Here is a 25,304-nt window from a genome sequence, read left to right as displayed (position 1 = left end):
AGCATAGATGCCACCTATTGAGGGCATGGAAGCAGAGAGTGATTTTACTCTTGGTATTCATTTTAAATGTGTTTTCAACAATTTTTCTTCAGTTTTTCCATAGCTCCATCTCCACTGGCATGTTTCAAGTCTTCTGGTTGTCTCTGATTATGTTTGTTTTCTTTGGTCCAGAGCCTTGGATTTGCCCTCCAATTTGTCTGAATTCAGCATCAGTTGTCAATAACAGCTAACTGGAAGGAGGCAGAGTGCCCAAGAAGTAACACCAACCAAACTAGACTTCTTGTTTCAATTAGATTACTTAATACAGGGTTTTCCAGTTTTCTTCAGACCCATTAGCCAACTAAGTATTTTGAAGAAAAAAAATGTCAGGAAAGAGAGGTTGCAGAATTTGAAAGACGTGAGTGAATGAATCAGAGAGGAACAGAGCTTGAGCTCGCTCCTAACGTTTATACGTGGATATAAAATTTTTATGAACCAAAGAAATGGAGGGTGACTTATTGTTCTTGCCCAGCTCTATTATGGTACCATTCATACTTATGCAATGGAATAATAGATGTCTGCGTGCATTATTGTATGGCTCCAACATCATTACTTCTAAATAAAACCTGTGGCTTTTTAGATGACATCTAAAACTTGCAGTGCCATTTAAAGAATTTCTCAAATTGAATGTTGTGACTAAAATCCTTCTTCTTAACGTCTCTAGAGATCTCTAAATACTGTAGGTATTTCGTGTGTATTGTTACATGTTTTTACAGTACATGTAAAATATTCCTTTAAAGAAAATGTTATATAATCTTTTTCTCTTTGAGTTCATATTTCACTCTAGCTTTTCCGGTAGTTTATATACTTTTAAGTCTTTTACTTTTAATTCTGCCATTCTTTTCAGTGAAAGAAAGTAATCATGTAAGTTTTGCCTTCTGTTCAGTGGCTATAAAGCCTCAAATATTAAATGTTCCTGTAGATTAATCATTTTAGTGAACAACAGTAGTTGATCAACTACCTTAAATATGCTATGAACTTAGTTATTAAGCCTAGAATTATACATTTTAGTGACCAGAGGCACCTCATGTGAGGAGATGATTTCGTTGTCAGTGCTTTGTGGATGAATGCTGCTTATTTCTTGAAAGTAAAAGGAGACCTAGCAATTAGAATGGGGCAGGATGGGAGCCATCCCTTTCGGGTGTCAGCAGACAGAAGGGAACGCTCAAGTGGGCGGGAAGCAGAACCTGCTTGTTTCAAACAAGGCATGTTTGCTATCCAATCTATTAGGGGAAAAAAAAACCAACAAGTGGAGCTTGGGGATTTGCAGAGTGATTGCTCTTTACCTCGCTGTGAATAGACACCATCCTTACCATATGCCCGTTCAGAGATGGGGTGGCAAGCAGAGCTGTTGTAACTCCTAGAGGAGAGATTGCTGAGGTCAGAGGTCTACGGAACAAGGAGGGAAGGATGGCAGCCTAAAATGGAAGGAAAGAGGAAGCTGCAAAACAATGTGTACTGAAACTCGGGCAACTGCTTGAAGGGATTTTCAAGTGTTTGTTCTATGTTTAGGGGCCAGATATGTTCTGACGTACCTGCGGAAGACTGTATAACAAGTACTGTTTCTACTGAAAACTCAACCCAACCTCCATCACCTGCTTATGGTTTTTAAATAATGTTAAACAGCCACATCTCCCTGGGTGTGGTCCACATGCCTGTAATCTTTGTACTTGGAAGGCAAGAGGATCAGAAGTGTTGGGCTAAACTGAATGGCATAGCTGTACCTGAGGCCAGTCTGAGTGAGGTACATGAGACCCTGTCTCCAAAACCAATAAACAAACTACATTGATAAAATAGAAGTAAAGGCCATTCACTCAGTCAGTCTTTCATCAGACATAAACGTTTCAAACATTTCTTTATAGCCATCATAAATGACTGTGGAAACAAAGATTAAATACCCTTGTTTTTCAATTATTTTCTTTCAAATAGAGGAGAAAATTTTCATATAGTGACTATGCTGGGACTATTAGCTGTAACTAAGCAATTATATAAAAAAAGAACGCTGGAAACAAAGATGATTTAAGAAACACAAATGATTTCACAATGAAAATAATATTCAAATAATAGCAGTGATTAACAGTGATCCTAGGAAATACGTCAGGCATAAAAATAGTAAAGAGCAATAGCTTTAGAGATGTTTAGAAGTTGAAAGCTCCCCTGCATAGGGTTGAACATGCAGTTTTGTGAGTTTCACATATAAAGCAGATGGGAAAGAGACGCTATGGGATGCAAATGAAAAAGACAAAGGTCTCTGAAGGCCTATGCCAGCTGCTGAAGAAGTTGAATTGCGATGGGAAACTTTCAAAATGTTAGAATTTTTGTTCTGATAGGTATCTGGGAGCTCAGTCTGAGAATGGGAAGTAGGGAGGCCAGTGGAGAGACTATGTCCAAGGTCAGGAGATAAGAACCTGGATCAAAAAGAGAGGTGAAACGTGTTGCTAATGGATTTCATGTGGGAGAAGAGGGGTTAACATTTCGAGCAAGCCCATGTGGTTTAGAAGTTGAAGTTTCACCTTGGAATTATCAAGCACACAAGCCAGCAGGTAGTAACCAAACCTGGCTGGATTCCTGAGCCTATCAACACAACCAGAAATACTACCGTTGAGTTCTGTAATGTAAAAGTCTATACTGTCTTACACGCACACCCTCGACAGGGATTCCACAGCCTGGGACGTTGTTCTGCTTGCATTCTGCTGCTATGACAAGTGACTGTACCAAAGCAATGAAGGGGAGAAAAGGGTTTGACATTTAGTCCCAGTCCATGTCTGTACACAGGGAATGGTACCCTCACATACCAATTACCAATCGAGACACCATCTCACAGACTTGCCCACAGGCCAACCTGATAAATATTAGTCAATTAGGATCTTCTTCTCAACTGAGTCTATGTTGGATCAAGTTGACAGTTAATACTAGGGCAGGCATAGAATTCTTGCATTAAAAAAAATCAGCACTAGTAATTTCTCCTGGCAGGTCTATTTACATCAGGGAACAAAAATCCCAGAGGTACACCACTACCCATGTCAAAACCAATTAATTGAAAGGAGATGGGGCAAATTCATTGGCTTGGACCAACTTTCCACAACATGGCATGTGTTAGGTCCATGGTGAACTTAGAATCCAATGCCTGAATGTGGTTCTTCTAGTGAGGGCGAATAGGGCTATACATGAAGTAGCAAATGACAGTCTCAGCTTCCGGTGTAAAGGAAAATGCTAAGTTGGTCCCTGAGATCTGAACCATCAGGAGAGCAGCAGATGCATGGGAAATGATTGAAGAGCCACAGGACGTATGGAACCTAGGACTGGAGAAAACATGGGGAATGTTTGGTGGGCAGTTGGGCATAGGACCTAAGAGTCATGAGCAGAGGGCTAATGACTGAAGTCAAAATCATGGATGAAGAATAAGATGAGATTATGAAAATAAGTCCTTACGGAGGAACTTCAGTCTGTTGAGGAAAGCATAGAAAGAAATGGGGGGAAAAAAAAACAGAAAAATGCCAAGAGAAAGTAGATGCATATGCTGATGAAACCCAGAGGAAGGGGCAATGGGATTTGACTTTATCAAATGTAACCATGAGTTGCTGTCATTCCTAAAAACCTGTGATGTAGCAAAATCAAGCAGCTGGAAGTAAGACCGAGCAGGAAAGCTGTGCTTGGCTCAAAGTATCTTGAGCAGGTACTCTCTGACTTTTATGGATGGGTACACTGGAAAAATCTCTCCTATGTGCCCAGGGAAAAGTGATCTGGGAACACAGTACTATCCTGGCAGGGTGGGAAAGACTCTGCCGAGTGTAGTCAGTATGCCATGGCCAGCTTCTTGGGCATGAGCTTCAACTCCTTATCTGAAAAGAAGTAATGGACCGTCTGATAGCTGGGAGAACAATGGCGCTGGCTACAAGACCCGTCATGGAAGGCAGTACTCTTCCTTTCAAGCAAAACTCGTGGAGACTTTGTGGGTAGTGGCTTGATGACAGCCCACGCTCCTCTTCACAGTCACATGGTCTAGTGGGTGATAACAAAATTGTATCTAAGGAAATCTGGAAGAAGCCAGCAGTGGGCCATGCTGGGTCCTATACTGGTAGCTCAATGCCCAGAAATCGACTATCTTCCCATTCTGGTGCATGGGTCCTAAACAGAAGCCACTCCTGCCCATGTACGTCCCAGCACCACAGAGCTCCCTCAGCCATTCCCTTATGGAAGATTACAGCCTGCTGCCATATTGCCTTGGGATTGGATTGCCTATCCTGAATGTATCCCAGTACTTTCCTCAGACTAAGAGCTTTGATTACTCTGATGCCTTTGCTATCCATAAATCAAAACACCTAACCCAAAATCATATTTTCTTTGGTTGAAAAATCTTCTTCAAAGCATGATATAATTTTTTTTCAGATGAAATGGAATTGTCAGCTAGGCGGTGGTGGCGCACGCCTTTAATCCCAGCACTCGGGAGGCAGAGGCAGGCGGATCTCTGTGAGTTCGAGGCCAGCCTGGTCTACAGAGCTAGTTCCAGGACAGGCTCCAAAGCCACAGAGAAACCCTGTCTCGAAAAACCAAAAAAAAAAAAAAAAAAATGGAATTGTCCCTGGGATGAGAGGGTGGTCAGTTTGGGCCAAACAACGTCCCTTGGAAAAGTAAATGAATCTGATTGGATTTCAAACTCCTGTATCATGTGGGATGCCTTAATATTTCTGCTTTGAAATTGCTAGCCACTTCCCAGTCTTTTCAGGACACTTCAGAGATTTGAAGTTAGGACTTCTGAGTTTGCCTCTCACAATATTTCAACTTCTCTGGCTTCGAGTGAACGGCAACTATTCCTTTGTAGTCAGAGCACCCCTGCATTTGAACTCAGTGCGACCTTATCATCAAATTAATAATAAGATGTCTTTTCACATGTTTCTTTTTCAGATAGGCAAAAGTTATGTGTGGTCACACCAAGTGTTTGCAAGTATATGCAGCAACAAGGACCTGCATTTTACCCTGGGGAAAGAATGCTGGCATCAGCACTTGGAAAGCAACCTGTGGAAGCTATTCCAGTTCAAGCTGAGCGTAGCCTGTGACCCAGCATTTGCCCCATGTCTCCTGTAAAAATCTGAAACCGGCAGACATAAATAAACAGATATTAGAAGTGTCCGGTGTAACGCTGTTGGCTACAGAGGACAAGCAGAAGTGCCCTGCATTCTCTTTACTAAGATGAATGGAAAGGATTCATTTTAATAGTCAGCAGAGGGGCGAACAGATGTCTGCAAGTACCCACAGGCGTAGAATCTCAAGCATGCAATTCCGAAATGGAGGGTGATGTTATTTACGTGAAGAATTATGACACCCTCTCAAAAAACACTCATGCATAAATCATAACCTAAAACATAAGCAGTGGATGGTACAATGTGTACAGAGAGCAGGATGCTGGTCATCTCAGTGAGGACATCCAGAAGGAGCTACAGGAGGGACCTGTAGGTCGTCTCTCTATATATTCATATTTTTTTTAAATTAAGACTGTACAATAAAGATGAGAAATGTCAAGATTGTTTTCATCTTGGCGATTCGCCCATAGGATTTATGGTATTTTCTATCTCACTCCAGTGAACTGTTAGAAATTTTGAAAGAAAGTCACTTTGTGTGGCCACAAAAACCTAACACGAAGAAGGCAACAACTAAATTGGATAGGTGGGGTTTGAGGCAGATGTTGGCTAATCTTTTCTGTAAGAGGCCACATAATGAATATTCTTTGACTTTGTGGGCATCATGGTCACTGGCTCCCCTACTCATTCTGCCCTTATGGTACAAATGCAGCCAAAGTCGAAGATAAATGAGCGGGTGTGGCCACATTCCAACACAAGCTTATTTACACAACTGAGCAGCAGGTTTGGTTTGGCCCCAGGGGTCATAGTTTGCCTCAGTTTATAGTTGCTAGCGGGAGATTGGCTGTTTAAGCAACAAGCAACCCCAAGCAAAGGGTGATCTTGGAGAGCCAAGGAAATCCGAATGTGTCTCTAGAGAGTTAGACAAGGAACTAAATATTACCTTCCTGGTAAAAGACTCAAAATTACAGATGAAGTACCTTTGTTTGGTGAGCCTGTGGCTGTAGGAAACCTATAAACAACAGTTCCTGGTGATTAACATGGCTGGGGGTTTGGGTTTCCATTGGTTTGCTTGGTTAGGGTCTACCTCATTGGGTAGAGGAGAAGTCTATCTCGGATGCTTTCCTTCATCCTTCCCTGGTGTTCTGGAATTCTTAGGATGTGGGAAATGTTCTGCCCCCCTTCTATTCTCGATACCTACACAGCCCATCTCCTTCTTGCCCTGATGTCTAAACTCCAGCAAGGTCACTCTGAGGATGAGGTCCCCCAGTGCCACTGCATCTTTGTCTGTAGTCCATCCGCATGCTCCTGGTGACTAGACACTGCTGTACTTTTCTCCGAAGAACTGATAGAAGGGACTTGTTATTTTGGCTGCCTAGGTGGTAGGCTGCTCTGGCTTCAAAGGTCAGGCCCAAGGGCGTTCACTTAGGGGAAATACTTCCACAAGTAGCTCTCCTTTTATACAATCTACTTTGGCCAACCTAGTCTGCTCAGGCCATTAGCATTTATAGTCCTGGCACACTTTGCAAATTGACAACATTGTCATGCCAGAAAGATGGTTAATAAAACCAACAGGAGTTATTTATGAGTTTCTTCCGATACAAGCCAAACACAAGATGTGAGAGTTCAATGAAGTATCCTCACGCGGTGGCAGCAGCATTCCCGAGAGGTGGTTGTATGCCAGCCATCTCTCTGAGTAGAAAAGGGGTCCAGGCAGCCCTGAAGTGCTAAATGTAGGTCCTGGTTGGTACCCCGACATGTGTGGGATGATAAACTGAGGATAGAGATGTGTACCTTCTCTCCGACTGTGACCCTTACAGGGTCACCAGGGCCGGCAGAGTAGTTGTCATTAGCAGCAGCTGGCTCAACTGCCCCTAAAGTAATAAGGATAACTCCTAGTCGTCTTGGTAGCCAAACAGGTACGCACCTGGCTTACCTGTTCTGGCACTGAGATGCCAGGTCCTTGGCCAGCTTCTTTTCGCTACATATAAAGGAGAAATGAGGTATATAGCAGGGGGCGGGGAGCTGGTCTGGAGAGGAGAGCCAGACTTGGCCCCAGTTGGGTAGATTTCATCAGTATCTTTGCCTTTCCTCAAAATTGGAAGTTCGCTTTACTTCCTTAGTTCTTGGGAGACACAGCTTCCAGGGATGGATGCCAGATGTTTGCATGCCCTTTTAAAGTGTTCAAAGAGCGCCTGTTACTAATCACCACATCGAATATTGTTCACACGAAGAGTTTCTGCCCCGGATTGATCTGAGCATGTTTCAGCTCTCTTCTCCCTGACAACAGTAAGAAGCTGTTGAAGGAGAGAGCGTGTAGTTTGAGCCTACCAAGAGTCCACCATAAGCTGTTGTTGGAGCTAGCAGGGGAGGACTAGGCTGGCCATAAATCTTTCCTGGCTGAGACTTGAAAAGTTTTGGTTTTAGTTTACTTAGAATGTTAATAATTTTGGAAATTATTAAAGTAGAACCAAAAGACTTGCCTTTTAAGAGGCCATTGAGATCGCAAATCACTCCACAGATACAATAAGCTGAGCGGATCCAAGTCTCAACTCTTGCCATGGGTCTGCTGGAAGTGTGGCCATTTTCATATGACACGTCATGTGTGGAACCAAAGAGGCGTGAGAAGAGCCCTTAAAAGAAGCTTGGACTTAGAAGTTGAAAATTGTGCTGTACGAATGATTTTATGACCGGAAAAAGCCAATCCATTCCCCCCTCTCAGTTCTTCAGTGTTTCTTCCTGTTGGTCAATGTCACCTGCATTCACTAACGTTAGTCAGTGTTTCTGGTAATGCCACCACCAGGACAATGGATCTCTCTGAACCTGGGACTCAGTGATTAGCTAGACTGGCTAGACAGTAAACCCCAGTTCCTGCGCTCTCTCTTTCTCTCTCTCTCTCTCTCTCTCTCTCTCTCTCTCTCTCTCTCTCTCTCTCTCTCTTTCTCTCTCTCTCTCCCAACCTGGAATCACAGGTGTGTTTCCACGCCAGGCTTTTCTTCACAGGACTTCTGGGGAATCTAGCCTTAGGTCTTCATGCTTTCACAGGGAGCACCTTCCTTACTAAGCCATCTCCTCAGCTCATCCTTTCCCGACTTCAAATGACCTAGCACAATAGATACATGTTCTTCCTACCATCACATCCCCTGTGGTCATGGGTTTCCTCGTTAGCCAGTTTTCCTTTACTGAAACAAAGCATGTGAGATAATGAAAAAGACTGAAAGCTCATAGTTTTAAAGGTTTTAGTTCGTACACAGATCCATGAGAAGTGCCAGATCCAGGGAGGGTTGAGTTGGTGGCAGAGAATGCTGCTCACTCTACTGCAGCCCAGAAACAGAAGAGAGAAGGTGGCTTGTTGTAGTGGGAGGGCCGAGTTCTGATGGGGACACACTGCCCTGGCTGTTGTTGTTTGTGTTTTTATACTTAGGTTTAGGCCTCTGGATTTGGAGTGATTGTAGGTCTAGGTGCCAGTTTCTGGAGTTGTTTTTGTTGGGTGGGTGTTTTCCTCCTTAGTTTCTGTTTCCTCTCTGGTCTTCTGGATCTCATGGCCTACGGTTGAGTAGAGAGAGCGTCTCTGTCCATGTTGGGGTGGGGGTGGACTTCTGAAGTCCTGGATGGACTCTGGTCCACAGGGGGGTTGATGCACAAGCTTAGGACTGAAGTTCTGGCTGTGTATGGGCATGGCCTCTGATCTGGCTAGGGGTCCTCTGGGGTTCAGATGCTCATCTGGAGCCTGCACGGGACCAACCTAGCCCCTCTGCATATATTGACAGTTGTGTAGCTTTGTCTTCTTGGGGACTCCTAACAGTGGTAGCAGGGGCTGTCTTTGACTTTTGCTGGATTTTTGGAACCCATTCCTCATACTGGGCTGCCTTGCCCAGCCTTAATACAAGGCCAGGTGCTTAGTCTTACTACGACTTGATATGCCATGTTTTGTTGATATCCATGGGAGACCTGCACTTTTCTGAATAGAAATGGAGAAGGAGTGGGTAGGATAGGGGGATGCAGAGGGGAGGGGGTACTGGGAAGAGAGGAAGGAGGGGAAACTGCAGTTAGGATGTCAAAAAATTAATTAGAGAGAGGGGGAGAAGAAGAAGGAGAAAGGAAAAAAGGAGAAGAGGCACTGGTCCCACACTCTCTCGAGGCTATATCCACAATGACGTAAAGGCTTCCTAGCAGGTTTTACCTCTTAAAGGATCCTCCATATGCAAACTCTGGGGCATTGGAACCTGGGGGATATTTGGCCACACAACTATAAGAGTAAAATACTGGTATTGACAAAGCTTGTGATAGTGTTTATGCTAGGATCCAGTCTCCAGAAATACTTGATGACAGAAAGAATCATCTCTGGGATGATGTACAAAGCCACTTGTCACTTAGACCTGGACTAGTAACAACGATACACGCGGGAATTTAGCACAGGCATTTTAACATAACTTGATAAGAGAGAGATAGCTACATTCATGGAAGCCAAGGGTACAGAGCTGGGATGCCTAGATTCAGTTATTTCATATATAGGCTTGGTGATTTTGGCAAGTTGCATAGGTTTTTCCCGCCTATTTCCTCATCCATGAAATTGGAAAAGCAGTCATACCTACTTAATGCAACTCTGATTACTAGTTACATTTACATATAAAAGGAAAAAGAAAACCGGCTATATCTTGAGAACAAATAAATTATAGTAAATGCCTGTATGAGCCTAGAATTTGAAAAATGCATTCTGGGACCAAAGGATTCAACTTCTGACGGCCTCAGTTGGCTTCCCTGTAAAGTAGGGGATCGGCAGTAGGTAGAGTCTAAGGCTGTTTCAGGACTCAAATGAGCTGGGAAGAGGCTCAAATGTCAAGCAGTTAAGCCAGCAATAACCCACACTGTGCACACCTGTAGAGTCAATGCTGGGTGCTGTTATTGCCACTACTGCGCCTTGGCTTTGAGCTACATCAACACTACTGGCTCTAATTTTTTCTGAAATCATTCAACTTACTACTGTATCATTGATATTTTTCTTGTTGCTGCGACAAAAATACCCGACTTAGCCATCTGTTAAGGGAGGAATGATTAGTTTTGCCTTACAGTGTAAGAAGGGATAGGGCCTGCCTCTACGGGGAAGGTATGGTATCAGGAACATAAGGAGGGTTCTTGAGCAGTGAGGAAGGAAAGAGCAGCCAGGAAGTAGCACCGGCTGTCCTTCAGTGACTCACTTCCACCAGCGAGGTCTTACCAGCTGGGACCCAAGTGTTCAAACAACGTGAGCTATGAAGGATGCTTCCCATTCAAACCACAACACTGCCTTCTCCTAATAGTGCTATGGCGTGCTTGCTGTTGGGTACCGTGTATGAGAGTCACAGCTGCCTCCCATGGTACTGTTTAATCATGTCAGACTTCTATGTCTCTGGGTATCCAACCATAAACACTGAGAGAAAAAGATGGATGGTCTCTAGATAACCTTTGTCAACCAACTGTTTTCTCTTGGCAGGATGTTCTGGAAGCTCTCGCTGACCTTGCTCCTCGTGGCTGTGCTGGTAAAGGTTGCTGAAGCCAGGAAGAACCGGCCTGCGGGCGCCATCCCTTCACCGTACAAGGATGGCAGCAGCAACAACTCGGAGAGATGGCATCACCAGATCAAGGAGGTGCTGGCCTCCAGCCAGGAGGCCCTCGTGGTCACTGAGCGCAAGTACCTTAAGAGTGACTGGTGCAAGACGCAGCCGCTGCGGCAGACCGTGAGCGAGGAGGGCTGCCGCAGCCGCACCATCCTCAACCGCTTCTGCTATGGCCAGTGCAACTCCTTCTACATCCCGCGGCACGTGAAGAAGGAGGAGGACTCCTTCCAGTCCTGCGCCTTCTGCAAGCCCCAGCGCGTCACCTCCGTCATCGTGGAGCTCGAATGCCCCGGGCTCGACCCACCTTTCCGAATCAAAAAAATCCAGAAGGTGAAGCATTGCCGGTGTATGTCCGTGAACCTGAGTGACTCTGACAAGCAGTGAAGTCACCAGGGCAAGATGCAGCTCCACCCTGAGAGCCCTTGCCCCTGGGTCGCGCCACCGCCACTTCTGTCGAGCTCACTCACACTATGCCCGGTGTCCCCGTCAGCAGCAAATGCATCTCTTAGGGCTAACAGTGCCCTTGTCACAAATGTGGACCGCAAGTCGATATGTTCCAGATCCACCCCGGGCTATTACTCGTGTCTCCAAATCCAGGCTGTGGATCGGGCACAGAAGATGTTGGAAAACACTCTCAGAAACTAGACAGGACTTTTCAGGCGATGCACTGTCAATCGGGGATTGACGTTTCCACCATGTGGAAAAGCCAGCCTTTCTCTGGCCACATCCTACACTGCAGCTCGACCCTCCCTTGGTGAAGAACGCACCCCTACTCTGTCGCAAACTTCCACTTCCGTTGGCCACCAGACCTCTGTGGTGTGGGCATTCACTCTTCTGAGCTGGGAGCTTCCGGGCTCTGAGGTTGCTGTGTAGTCAGTATGGGCAGCATCCACAAGCTCACCCTCAAGGGGTCTCCAAACACACCTGATACCCACAAGGACAAGGCAAGCTTAGTGGATCAGGAAATGACTTCTCTAGGAACTGTGCTCAGCAGGCCAGACCCTCTGCACCTCTAGACACCACCACCTCTTTTCTTGCTCTTTCTAGCCCCCACCTGTGGACTCAAGATGAACTCTGGTGCACATGCTCTTCCCTCTGCTATTAGCCTGTCCCCACACAAAAGGTCTCTGTGTTAATGTCAGTTCTATAATTGATCCACTGTGTAAAAAGCTGTTAAAAGTATTATCGACCTATTCCTGTATCGACTCACACGGTTGGACTCTCGCTTTGCAGCACCATTCTTGAATAGACAGTAGCACAGGGAGTGAGCTGTAGAACAGGTATTTTACTGAGAAATACTGCCGGGTCAGCAATTCACTGCCACACACCTTTTATCAGATTGAGCGGGGAGGAGGGACACGTCACCATTTACATACATGAGTATGACATCACCGAGACACTAACGCATTGCAGCATAGTGTAGAAAGTGGGTTAGGACAGATGGTGTATCCAGGCGAGTCATTGGGAAGTGGTAACGCTTGAGGCACACACGTGAAATGAGACCTGGTACTGTCTTCACTGCCATAACACTAAGCAGAAAATCTTTTCTATTAAAATTCATTTAAGGATATATGGGATTGAGACACTTTGTGGCACAGGCAGACATAAAAAGTAAACATAGAGGGTAGTAATGTAGTTGAACTGTCGCTCAGAAAATAGCTTCCTTTCCAAAGACTAGACTCCTAAGAATACCAAGAAACCTTAGGTCACCCTTCGAATTTGTGATGAGTTGTGGAAGTCTCTGTAGTGTGGCCTTTGCTGAGAGGACATTGAAATAATCTATTTTCCTCTAACATTACACTCACGTTCAATCTCTTTGTGCAATTGTCCCTGTGAATGACGTGTATGGAATCTGACAAATGTGAAGGAGAAGCCATTGCTGGGGCTCAGAATACGTCAACCTCCTTTGGTTGGCCAATTCTCAGTGCAAGCTCTTGCCCAAGAGTGGGTTTCCTCATGTGTGAGAGAGACCATCCGTTAGCTGCTCTGAGATTCAGGCTTCTGGACACTCAATAATGATGCTGGCTCTCTAGTTGGCCACCCAGAGAAAAGGATTGGGGCGAGTGGGGTAGGGTGTTTCAGGTACTCTCTTACCTGAGTCGGAATGCATGTTTTTGAATTTATTTACTTCTGGTTTTGAAGGGAATGTTAACTTCAGAAATGAGAGCGCATAGCCTGAAATCTGGAGAGAGAGATGAGAATGGAGAAATTGTAGAGGGCTGGAACCCCTGGGATGAAGGCAAAAAGAGAAGAGGGTGCCCAAGGTCAGAGCTGCAGTTTTCACTTTGAGTAGAAAACCTCAAGCTAGAGCCAGAGCAGAACATACAGCAGGAAAGCTGTGAAGGATGGATGATGAAGTAGAACAAGAAGGGAGAGAAGAAGAGTCTCATACCCAGCTGCAAAGCCAGCCCATATCATTTTATTAACAGGACCCACACAAGTAGAGGAAGAGTTGAGCTAGCAACCCACAAAGTACACATGTTAGCACTCTTTTTGATCTTAGTCATTGTTGTACCCATGAGAGCAATATGACATGCTGTGGTCTGAGGCTACTTCTGGGGTTATTGTATGTATAATGTTTACCTTCAAGTGGCTCAAATTGTATTTAAATTTTGTCTTGTTTATAAATGAAGAAAAGCTATAAGTATAATGTAATTATTTTATAGGTATACTATTAAGTTATAGAACCAGTAAAGGTACTCTGGGATTATATGTGATCCTGGTGTCATGTGCCATAAAAGCTGAATTCTGCACTTGTGTCCTTGGGTAGCAAGGGATCTTGGTGCACTCAGAATGTTCCAGCCTCTGGGAGTTCACCACTGGCCCATGTCACAAACTGGCCTTGGGGGTTTGGGATCTTCTAGGAGAATTGGAAAGAAGCATTGAGCAAACAGAATTGGTGGGGATGGCTCTCAGTCCCAGTCTACAGGAGCACCTAGCCTCTTCCAAATCACCCACCAGCTGAACACAGAATGTACTCACAGTGCTCCTGGAATGAGAAATGAGGAAGCTTTGAGAGACTGATGCAGCAGAAGTCCACTGTAAGTCTCGTCGTCTCTCTTGTAGCCAGTGCGCCACACTCGTGTCTTACATAAGCCAGAAACTGTGCTGAGTTTTGCTTAATTTTCCGTTGACTTTCCACAGATTTCAACATTTCTAATTTAAACACGTCTCAGTTTCACAGTGTTGTCATTTTCCTGCAAGTTGAATTATCTGCCATTTAAGAAATGCAATGATCAATAAAACGTAAAAATCTTAATAAAATTGCATGTGTGTGCTTCCCTGTATAGACTTTTACTGATTTAAATTCAATGTGACAATAATTGATGACAATTATTAATAAGATGACAATAATCCATCTTAGTTTTTTAAATAAGAAGAGTCTACTTTGATCAATGCCATTCCAAGTGACTTGTTTCTGTAGTTGGCTGGCTGATTCTTAGGTTGCACAGTCAATGAAAAGGAACTGTTGCCACGGAGTGAACAACTCAGGAATGTAAGTACTTCTAGAAAGTTTACTTAATGAACAACTGAGCTACTACCATTGATTATTGTTTGCATGGGAGATAATGATAAGATCTGATCATAAATGATATAACTAAAGCTTGTTGATCTTCAGGCTATCCTCTGAATCTTACTTAAACCCACTCCTAATCTCCCTTACCAGCTCCTTGGCTACAGCTTCTCAAACACAGCAGGCAACCCAGTCATGTGACCAGTGATGAACTGTGTGAGCCCCCAGAGCTTCTGTGGGTTTTTCTACATGTCAATCTAGAATGTGTGGTAAGACAAGCAAACAAAACCCCAGCAACTCCACGGCTTTATCATTCTTTAAATCCTGAGATTCCCCAGTCAGTCCATCTTCTTTCAGCCACCCTGTAGGGCTGTCTTGGATTGAATGCATATGTGTGGTATCACGAGAATTTACCGGATGGGAGAGGGAAAGTATATCTATTTCATTCTGTCTAGTAACAAAGCTCTCCAGAATCCTCATAAGCTCAGTCAGTCAGACTCTAAGCTACATTGTGTAAGTACTTATCAAGATTTCCTGTATATGCATATTTGACCCATATTTCTCATCTAGCCCTGTCATAAGAGATTATTGTGTAATACAGAATGTTACTAAAATCCAGGTTTCCTGAGCTATATTCTGACAACCGGCAACAGAATAAACAAAATGGGTATCCATCCCATAGGGAAGTAGATTTCACCTTGTTCTCTTGCTGATAGGTACGGCAAAAATCCTACTTGCTACTATGACAGTGAGCACTTCTAGTGTTGCACTGCAATTTCCCAGCATCTGCTGTCTTTGCAGGGGGCAACAGGTGAAATACATAGGGTTGCATAAGGGCCAAGGAGATTTAAAACATTTCAGCCTTTTGTTCACCCCTGGCCCCTCCACTCTTCTTTTTGCTGGGATGGGACAATTTCAGAGTTTCTGCTTGCCACTCACCATGATAGGAGTACTTACCTGAGGTCAAAGAACCAATGTGAGGTGTCTTCAAACCTCCAAGGGTATCGTTTCTCATTTTATATTTGGAGAGGAGATAATGGATCAATAGGTTTCTCCAAGGACTGGCTCTCCAAGCAGTGGGTCATCAAAAACTAGTCTTTAGCTTTGATTAGTGTAGCTGCCACAGATTCCATATTAATAGGTGTCCAGAATGGTTCATTCAGCCTTTAGGAGTTAGTGTCAATTACAATCCAGTGGTGAAAAAAAAACATTCTTGAAAGCATCAAGTGTTCTCCCTTTTCTCTGAAGCACGTGTGCTTACCTATGTGTGGTGCAATGTTCATAGGTTAAGGAGAGGCGAGATAATAAATGTATAGAGTCGCCCTGGTAATGTAGGATCTTAATTCAGAGGGAGTCACCACCCCTTCAGCCAATGCATTCATTCCAAGTCTGACCTGGAAACTGGGAAAGGCTTGCAGCTTCATCCTTCCACGTCTTACCATCACTGATGCTTTTATTAGCAATATTTCTCATAGTAGCCCATCTAGAAACACTAGGAATTTGCCTCCAGGAACATCAGATTCTTTCAATCACTCCCAGATTAGGATTGGATTACCCTGAGAGCCACTATGATTCTACTATGCATTTGCAAAAACTATGTTTACATTACATCTAAAAGCTAAGCATTAATGCCTGGGTTGTGTTCTTTGGAATTTTGCTAATCTTGTGTCTGCTGGCGTCTAGTTACAACAGCACAGACTCATTGCTGAGGCCTTCCTAAGAACGTAGTCAGCTGAATTTTGTTGTTGTTAATGATGGTTTTGCTTCTTCAATTTTAAAATCTATTCCCTTGTTTTTGGGTCCATGTCAGCGTGCTTAATTCACTGGGTCTTCAAATCCTTTTCTGCATTACACCATTACACAGAATGGAAGTCTCTATTTCTATTTCATTAATCTGGATTGTAGCTTTCACGCTCTCCTAGAATTATCCTAGCAGGTTATCACCATCCCTGGGGCATTTGTCCTTGAACCAAACCAAGATACTGCTTTTCTGTTGAAAAAATACCCCTTATCTTTTTTTATCTTTTTTTTTTTTTTTTTTTGGCAGTGTTTCTCTGTAGCTTTGAATCCTGTTTTAGAACTAGGTCTTGTAGACCATGCTGACCTTGAACTCACAGAGATCCACCTGCCTCTGCCTCTGCTGGGATTAAAGGCTTGCCCCACCATTGCCTGGTCTTATCTTAATGTTCAACTCCTGTTCTTTGACCCAGCAGGACCCCATCATTCCTGTGCTTTTTTCCCTGAATGTCACCACATTTTCTCTGTGTTCTCCTCCTATTCTCCTGTGATATGTGACTTTTCCTCGAGAGACATGAACAAATGTCTATTCACCTCACCCTGAGTGCTAATTACACACCAAAGAAACTATTCTATTCCTTTCTAGTCTGGTAAACTGATGAGTTTATTTTGGGTTACATACAGGGACATGGACAGGGAGTTATTATAAGAGAATGGGTGACTCTTTTGTAACTACATCACTGAACAGCACACTTCAATATAGGTGATGAGTAAGGAAAGTGGTATTTTTGGAGCTGCCTGCCCAATGCTCACACAGCTCCACTGAAGAATCTCCTAGTCCCCAGAAAGTGTTTTCTGTCGATATAATCTTGGAGAGGTTCCTCATGGATTTTGTATCTATCTGAGCTTCCCAGGTGTCCTATGTTATAGACTCCAAGTTTTGTTGATAGAGGTATGAGCCCTTGCCTTCCTGATGTTGCTGCCCACTTGAGGCAGAGCTCTGACAGGAAGAGAATTCCAGCTCCAAACTCAAGGCCAGAGAGCAACACAAACAAACAAACAAACAAACAAACAAACAAACAAACCAAAAGAACAAATATTCCTTGTTGAATGAAAGCCCCACTGACCAAAATTGACAACCAGATCCTTGAATGTAGGAAGCGTCAGGTAGTACCTGGGATAGACTAACATTTTGACAGCTCTTCCTTAGAAGAGCTCCTTAGGTCTCGTTTTTTCCACCGTATTTGCACACCCAAATTCAACCAATAAGCACCCACCTGGTTCTGAATAAATTTGAACATCTAATGCTTCAGTGTGAAGGAAGCACTGAAAGCCAACAGAGGAGGAAGAGAAGGGAGATGGCTTTCAAGACTTGCCAGAGATGGACAAGGCTCCCCCACCTGAGTCTTCTCCCAGTCAGGGGTTTGATTGAGCCAGCCTTCAGGACTTAATCAATACTTCCTGCAAGACTTCAGGACTTGATCAATACCTGCACGTAAATTCGTCCTGCCTCAGTACCACACAACTCCACGCTTCTCCAGCTGTTTCTGGCCTTTGAGAGCTGCCCAGGACAAGTGACCTGTCCTTCCCCCTTGCTGTGTTCTGTAGGCTTGCCCTCAGATGACATCTTCTCAGAGCTGTGATAGCCCTTAGCTAGCATCCTGCTGTTACTGAGTTCAAACTTGTTCTGCTGAAATAGTCCAATCTGCATGGCAATCTGTTCAAAGTTTTCTAACGAGTTTTAGATTGTTAATCTGAGTGAGGCATATAGTGGCTCGCATTAGAACGTTCCTCCGTTTGCCCACTTCATTCTTGAAGGGAGGACATAACAAGCACCCAGCTGGAGATAGGTGGTGGTCTCCATTGACAGCCATAAACCTTTCATCATAAACTTTTTTCTCTCTAGGAGGTAATGTTTCAGTCCAGAGGAAATGGACACAGGATTATCTAGCTAGTCAGACACTTAATAGCAGGGATGGAAACAAAGCAACAAACAGGTCTACCTGATTTAGTGGAATCTGATAGTATAAGATTCTCCATTGGATAGATCCACAGACTCCTCCCCAGTTTATGAGACATATGAGGGTCTTCACACAGGCATAAGTTCCTTCCAAGGGCCGAGGAAGCAAATTTCTCTGAGTATGTATTTCTCGTACAACCAAGACCTCCTTTTGAGTGTAGTAAACTAGGGGTTAATGAATTGTTGCAAAAGAGACCCTATTTACGGTCATCACTTTTTTTTGCATAAAATCAGTGACTAATCATTCTGAATCTTTAATTATCTCAACAAATAAATGTCATTTGAAATAGGTATCCAGTCCCAGAGTCCCCGTGTCCACTCTGTTCCTCATAACTTTTAAGAGCAGCCAGTGAGGCCCTCCACCAGCTATCAGTGCTAGTTTACCCAAGGGACCTCTCAGTAGTGCGCACTACTGCATGCCTACCGCTATCTTGCTGACTGACTGACTATTGATCCATTCCCCAATCCCTTGTTCTGTCCCTCCTCTGGCCACTCACTTCTGCCATTGATTATCTTAGTTGCTTCTCCCAACTTTGGGATAAAGAGTTCTGAATCACTTCGCTAGGGATTCTCAGAGCACATGGTCCTATGTAGCAGTAGGAAAAATTAGATCATGGGGAAAGTGGGAAAAGCTACCTGGTTCCAACTCACACTGAGGCTTTGTCTGATGCTATGGAGAGTTTTGGGGGCATGGGATGGTATTTTAGTGTTGTCGTAAATTGAAGAAAGGCCTTTGCAGACTATATTGCCCAATTACTGCCCACGGGGCATCCCTAGAAGGAGGCAGACCTTACCTTAGACTCTGGAAACCTCAGAGGAGGAGGGATTTGGCTGCTGACTGTTGGGCAGTGATATTTTCACTGAGGTTGGGTTTAGATGAGATGAGATGGTCTTTTATCCCTGAAGAATCTGGGCAGAGAGTACCATCATGGTACTCTAGATAGTGTTAAGGCAAGGCATGGGGGAGGAGCATAGGGACAGAAGGTAAAGGAATCATAGAAGCCATTGAGAGAGACGGGTGGGAAAAATTCTCTTGCTCTTACAGGAAATAGATTTCTGACAGATTTGACCTGGGTTTCAGTCATAATATGCAGGACAATTTGAGGGCCTGGAACCTTGATTCAGATTGACCCATCTAAAGGTGCTTGTAAAAACATAGAACTGATAATTTGGAACCTGACTTGATTAAAGAATTGAATCTGAAAGAAAGAAGCAGCAGTGGAGAATACTTGGTACATCTGGTGGCAAGGGAAGACTGAGAATACGGGAGATGGGAGCCCCGAGGCCCCAGTATTTAGAGGTGATGTGGGCTTCTGGGGTTGTTGGCTCTACAGTGAGAATAAAATGACATAAAGGAATCTCCTCCCCCATTTGAAGAAATACAACTGGGATTTGAACTAAAAGTCAGATATGGGGAGAGGTATAAAAGTGGAAAGGTCATGACCAAGTCCACAAACTAGTTAAGACCCCTAGCAGAGCTCAGAAGACCTGGGGGCGGGAGAGTAACCATGGAAAATGCTTCTTTTAATGACGAGGAAGAAGAACTCGGAGGAAATGAGTAGCATTCCTCTGGAAGGGCTGCCTACGTGGGGCCTGATGGAAACAGTGACCCTTCACCTCAGCAGTTCACCTCTGAACTGAGGCCGCAGAAAATTCTAGCTCTTCTTCTTTCTAGCGGCGACTGTCTTTTCTTCTCCCTAAGGTCCCTTTGTGCGCATGCTCACACATGCGTGCGTACGCATGCGGATATGCTGAGTGTGTGTGTGTACGTGTGTGTATACATGTGTGTGCATGCCTGAGCGTGCACTCTTGAGTACACAGGAATGTGTCTACCCTGGCTCACCTGTGTACGTCAGATGCTGAGGGACAATGGTCTCTACCCTGCCACTTGTATTATTTTTAATAAAATGCTGATTGGCCAGTAGCCAGATGGGAAGTATTGGCAGGGCGGTCAGGCAGGAAGTAGAGGCGGAGCAATGAGAACAGGAGAATTCTGAGAAGAGGGAAGCTCAGTCTGCAGTCATGACCCAGATGCATAGGACGCTCGATGTGACTGACTGCCTCGTCGAAAAAGGTACCAAGCCACGTGGCTAACACAGCAAGAATTATGAGTTAATAAGAAGCCTGAGATACTAGACCAATCATTTTATAATTAATGTAGACCTCTATGTGATTTCTTTGGGACTTAACAACTGTGGGAACTGGGCAGGACAGAAAACTCAGTCAACAGTCAGAGAAAAACTTGTAGGAGTTGGTTCTCTCCTTCTGCCTCTAGGAGTCTGGGGATGAGAATTTGGTTATCCGGCTTGGTAGCGTGCACCCTTATCTACTGAGTCATTTCACAGGTCCGAAAGAATTTTCTTAATCTCCCTTGGGCAGGACATCTGACAGGGTTGCTATAGTGACATGGACCGCCAATGTATTTCCCCTTGGGTAAACATAATGGGAAAGATGGACGTGCTTGATATTGGAAATGAGATAAAGTCCAAAAAATTAATTATAAAACACATCAATATTCATTTATTCTTCAAATTGTGCCAAATCCAAAAGAATCAAAGGAATAACTGAAAACAAAGGAAAACAAAAACCTCTTTGTTTTCTCTTTTCTTAAGTATCAGCTTTGACCTAGCAGGAACAGCCAGTGTTGCCTTCAGAAACTCTACATAGCTGAATATAAATTGCTCTGATGGTATTTTACTGGTGATATTTTATTTGGGTCTCATGGAATCTACAGATATTTTTTAAGGAGCACTGAGATTGTCTGATCATTTAAACATTTTTTTTTTTTGGTGGCTCTCTCAATTGTTTTTATACAGTTCTTATAGTTTTCTTGTTTCTTGGTTGCTTCTTTTAGTGGGGTCAAGCTAGCACACAGGGCCCCATGGTGCAGTAGGCACATACCTTGCCACTGAGCTGCCCCCTGCCAGCTTCTGGTTGCTTTAGTGAGTGGAGGACTCCTCTCATTGAATCTTATTAAATGCTGCTCTTGATCTCTGTGATTAGATTGTGGCCTAGTGAGTTTATGACATGCTATTATTGTCTTTAATAGCTTAATGGTTACTTCCTGCTTCCCAAGAATGTACTCTGCTGGATAACAAATAGAAATTACCCCATCCCTTACAATCATACTCCTTTAAATTTTTCCCCATTACCAGAACAGCGACAAACAGCATCAGAAAGATAGCATACTGGTCTTGCTCTGTATGCCTGCTGGGACCTTTCCATTTGCTTCTCATAGTGCCAGGTCTAGGGCCTTACTCATCTAGGTGAGGACTGTCATTGACTTTCATAGTCCTAGGGGTAGCATTGTTAATGCTTTTGTGTTATACCCAGGCTGACTTTACCTTCAGGGATTCCATCATTTAAGGACATAGTCATAGTATTCAAACATTTTCTTCAAAAGTGATGTTGTTTGCTTGATTTTTTTAGTTCCCATAATTTTCACATATATGCACATTTTCATACATGTGTATTATAATATGCAAGCCTCCATAATATTATCTAAATCTCCTAGCATAATCCCCGCAACTTCAAATTCTTCCTAATATTTGCTCACATTGTAGTACATTTATTATTATTCATCAATGAGTTGGTCTACAGTATACTTTTTGGAAAATACTGGTTGGTTTGGAGCAGATGTTTGCATACATTGGTTGTTTGTTGGTGGTGTAGATTGTGGAGAGAGCTGTGCTTGTGTGTGAGTGCATGTGTGTGTGTGTGTGAGTGGGTGTGTATACATTTCTTCTCTTTTAAGACATGTCTGATGTATACCAGACAGACCTTAAACTTTCTATGTAGTAAAGGAAGACCTTGAATGTTTTATTCTGCTTCTGACTCCCAAGTACTGGGACACAGCCTACCACACAGGTTGCTGCACTGCTGAGGATGGAGCCCAGTACTTCAAGTATGTTAGACACGCACGTTCCTAAGGTAGACAAGCTTTCTTCCTCCCATGCTTTGCTAGCAAATCCTGCTTATGAAGCCAGAGTTCAAATATACTGATATACTAATACTCAAATAGTATTCCCTCCCTAATTACTGAGATTCTTTCATTGCCTCTTAGTGTGATTCGATTTAAGGCCACTCTATGAGCTGGCACCCATACCCAATACTGCTTGGGTGACCAAGAACCAGAGACTAGATAGCCCAGGGATACAGGGTAAAAGCAAATGCTATGGGTTTTTAAACAACAACAACAAAACATAGTGATAAAATGACTCCTAATGACATTCTGTTATAACCACAGATCAGTACCTTGTTCATCCGCCACCAGAGGAACTTCCTGTTGCAGCAGATGGGAAGAAATACAGAGATCCACAGCCAGACATTGTGTAAAGAGGGAGAGGGAGGCAGAGAAGGAGGGAGAGGGAGAGAGAGAAGAGAAAGGGTGAGAGGGAGAGGGAAAAAGGAAGAGAGAGGGAGAACTCAAGGATTCTTAATACTCACCCTGATCTGTGTACCATGCACCTTTGATTGCTTCACACAGAAGAACCTGGATAGCATTGAAAAATATAGCTTCCCTCTGAAAAAGAAGGTCTCCAAGGGCATCCTTTCTCCGTCTGTCTCCTCCTAGCCACACACCAGAAGACTTCCCATGCATTTTCTGGTTTGGGTTTCTGATACCTCCAATTAGAATCAAAGATAAAGTTTGCATTTTTGCTCTGTGTTGCTTTGGGATGATTTTTGAGAGAAGAAAAGGTACAGGACTCACCTCCACAGCATTTTAAATCGTTATAGTTCTTTCTTCTTTTGCTTGCACTGTGTAAGCAAAGGTGCATTTCATGAAAGAGAAAAAGAAAATCACAGCCCCATCCCCAATGTTAAAGTGCACTGGCTGTCTGGGAAGCAGAAGTAATAAAGACAAGAGGAGCAACTTAGGCAATGTATGCACTCCTCCATCTATTATCTACACATTTAATAATACTTTGATATTCCTTAAAATAAACTTTCTGAATTTCAGCTTAATAAGCCTTTCCCTCCTTTTAGTAATTCTATTTTTGTGACGAATATCCCCAAAATATTATATATACTTATGCATGTTTGTAACAAATTCTGAACACATTCAGCATTCCTGTGTGCTCTCTGTTTTTTGTTTGAGGCTTATGTAGCATGCATGTGTTTGTCTGGGGATAGTGTTGGTTCTAGGGAATTTTCCCATTGTAGGAATATCCATTTCTACTAGGAAGGGTGTTCAACCCTGTTAAGTACCCTAGAACCTGCAATTATTTTACACTAGATTTCCATTTATTCTTCTCTATCCCAGGATGTAGGTTTTATGAGGATAAGACACTTTCTATGTGTCTTTTACTCCTAAGGCAGACAACAGTTTCTGGTGCATATTAACATCCCGGAATTTATTGAATTACACAAAAAGAATAAGGCAAAAATTTTTAGCGTGTTTGAATTTGTTTCTTAAAATTTCCCAGCCATCTTATTATTAATCTTTTATAAACCCCCAAATGACTCGCTAGTGTTTACAGTCTGGAATTGATTTACTGCACGAATTCCTGTGCCCTCGGTGACTTCTGACGTCCAAGTCCTCTGCTTTCCTTTCTGGCACTTGCCCTTGAACCGACTTTCCTGTGAGGTTTTTGGATAGTAAACTCTTGGTTTTCAAATTCTGAAAACAATTATCTCCTTTGCTGACAGTTTTGATTTGCTGTTTTCAAGATACCTCTTAACTATTTTATTCCTCGCTTTTAGTAAAACTGTTGTAAATGGTGTGTTTTCAAGACCAAATTTATTGGTATTTCTTTGGTCTGGGACTTGTATTCTTAGGCAGACCATGACATTCTTTGATACTAGAAAACACTCAGCCATTTTTTCTTGAAGCAATTACCTGACTTTCTCGAACTCCTATCTGTTTTGTTCTTACGGGGACCTTCTTGAGGCTCTGTCTCTCCCATGTATCTTCTGATGTCTCTTGGACATCACCAGCATTTTCTTTGTGTGAGTCACAATCCCAGTGATCACTAAGCACTACTGTCCTGCTCAGCAGTTGTCACTTTGCTCATGTCCTTCTAGAATCCATTAAGCTCATGGAACTTTTTCTTTTATATTCTAATGATTAGCTACTTCCAATTTCTTCATGGGCACTGAATATCACTGCTGCTCTATTTCTTTGGCAGGTACTTCCCTTGTGTGCTTAGGGGGTGTGGATTGTCTGATGATACTGTTTCCTCTCCTTTTTTATGTGTAGTTATTGATATCACGTCAAGTCATTCTGATCGATAGATAGCCTCTCTTAGTACCACTGAGTTTCTTTGTAGTGGCAACACTGAAGATATTTTGTTGTTGATATTGCCCATTTTGGTCTGCTTTCTCTGGCCATCAAACATGTGATATCGACAATATCCTAGGGCATTCAGGATAGCTATTTACAGAGAAGTCTGCATCAGTGGTCCTGGGCATTGGCTTGGTCCTACTGCCCCAATGTGACATGACTTTTTCTGGTACCCTTTACAGAGATTCATCTCTTCATGCTCCAGCCCTGGCTGCCCTGTTCCCTCTCCTCCACCATCTATGTCTATACTTTTCTAAACACACTTGATCTTTTTAGAAGTATTTAGAGATTCAAAACAGCATTGTGTTTTCTTCAACTATAGAAAATTCCATATTTGCACCTATTTTACTGCCTTAATTTTTAGGAATCGGCTTTGGGCCTCTCCTTTCTGTATTGTCACCGATTCTAAAATTTATATTGAATTTGTGGTTGTTCAAGAGATAGTTATTACATCATGTTAGGTGTAATCATGACCTTACTATTGTTTTCACTTTAAAATGAAGCCTAGCATAAGGAGATATGATTGTGTCAAGTTGACAAGGTGGGGACATATCATAGCTATTCTTTGTTTTCAGCTTGAATACATCTTGGCATTAAGTGAAATCCAAGTGGCTGGGTACACCTGTGTAGGATTTTTTCTTAATTAAATCATTTGAAGTGGAAAGACCCACTTTAAATGGCATTTTTTTTGATGTGGGAAGACATACCTATAGTCCGGATCTTTTGAGGTGGGATGATCCACTTTTAGTATGGGCTACACCTTCTGATGGCAGCCTATATAATGGATGTGGAAGAAGGAAGCTGTAACTCTTCCTTTGCCTGATTGCTCTCCTCTCACTTGCAAGGCCACACCTTCACTGGCATTAGACCCTATCTTTGACATATGCTGAAGGCCAGCTCAAACATACAGCCTCATGGACTGAACAACTACTGAATTCTTGGATCTCCCATTGGTAGGCAGCCGTTGTCGGACTAGCCGGGCTATTTATAGAATAAATGATCATTATATTTATTCTATAATTCCTGCAGTGCTCTT

The 25,304-nt window shown here is 43.3% G+C and overlaps 1 protein-coding gene across 1 annotated transcript in view; it reads left to right on the top strand.

Moving 5' to 3' along the window:
- Grem2 (gremlin 2, DAN family BMP antagonist) overlaps nt 1-13,972 on the top strand; it is a 95,658-nt gene extending 81,686 nt beyond the window's left edge. Inside the window, exon 2 of the mRNA XM_050143020.1 lies at nt 10,591-13,972. Coding sequence (XP_049998977.1) covers nt 10,592-11,098 — 507 coding nt within the window. The 5' untranslated portion in view covers nt 10,591 and the 3' untranslated portion in view covers nt 11,099-13,972. The remainder of the gene's footprint in view (nt 1-10,590) is intronic.
- The last annotated feature ends 11,332 nt before the right edge of the window (nt 13,973-25,304 follow it).

The sequence above is a fragment of the Alexandromys fortis genome, unplaced genomic scaffold (assembly GCF_014885135.2).
Source record: "Alexandromys fortis isolate MF-2015 unplaced genomic scaffold, M_Fortis_MF-2015_v1.1 scaffold_51, whole genome shotgun sequence".
In the NCBI taxonomy this organism is placed as follows: domain Eukaryota; kingdom Metazoa; phylum Chordata; class Mammalia; order Rodentia; family Cricetidae; genus Alexandromys; species Alexandromys fortis.
The sequence above is the reverse complement of the archived record's forward strand: the minus strand, read 5'-3'. Positions and strand labels throughout refer to the sequence as shown.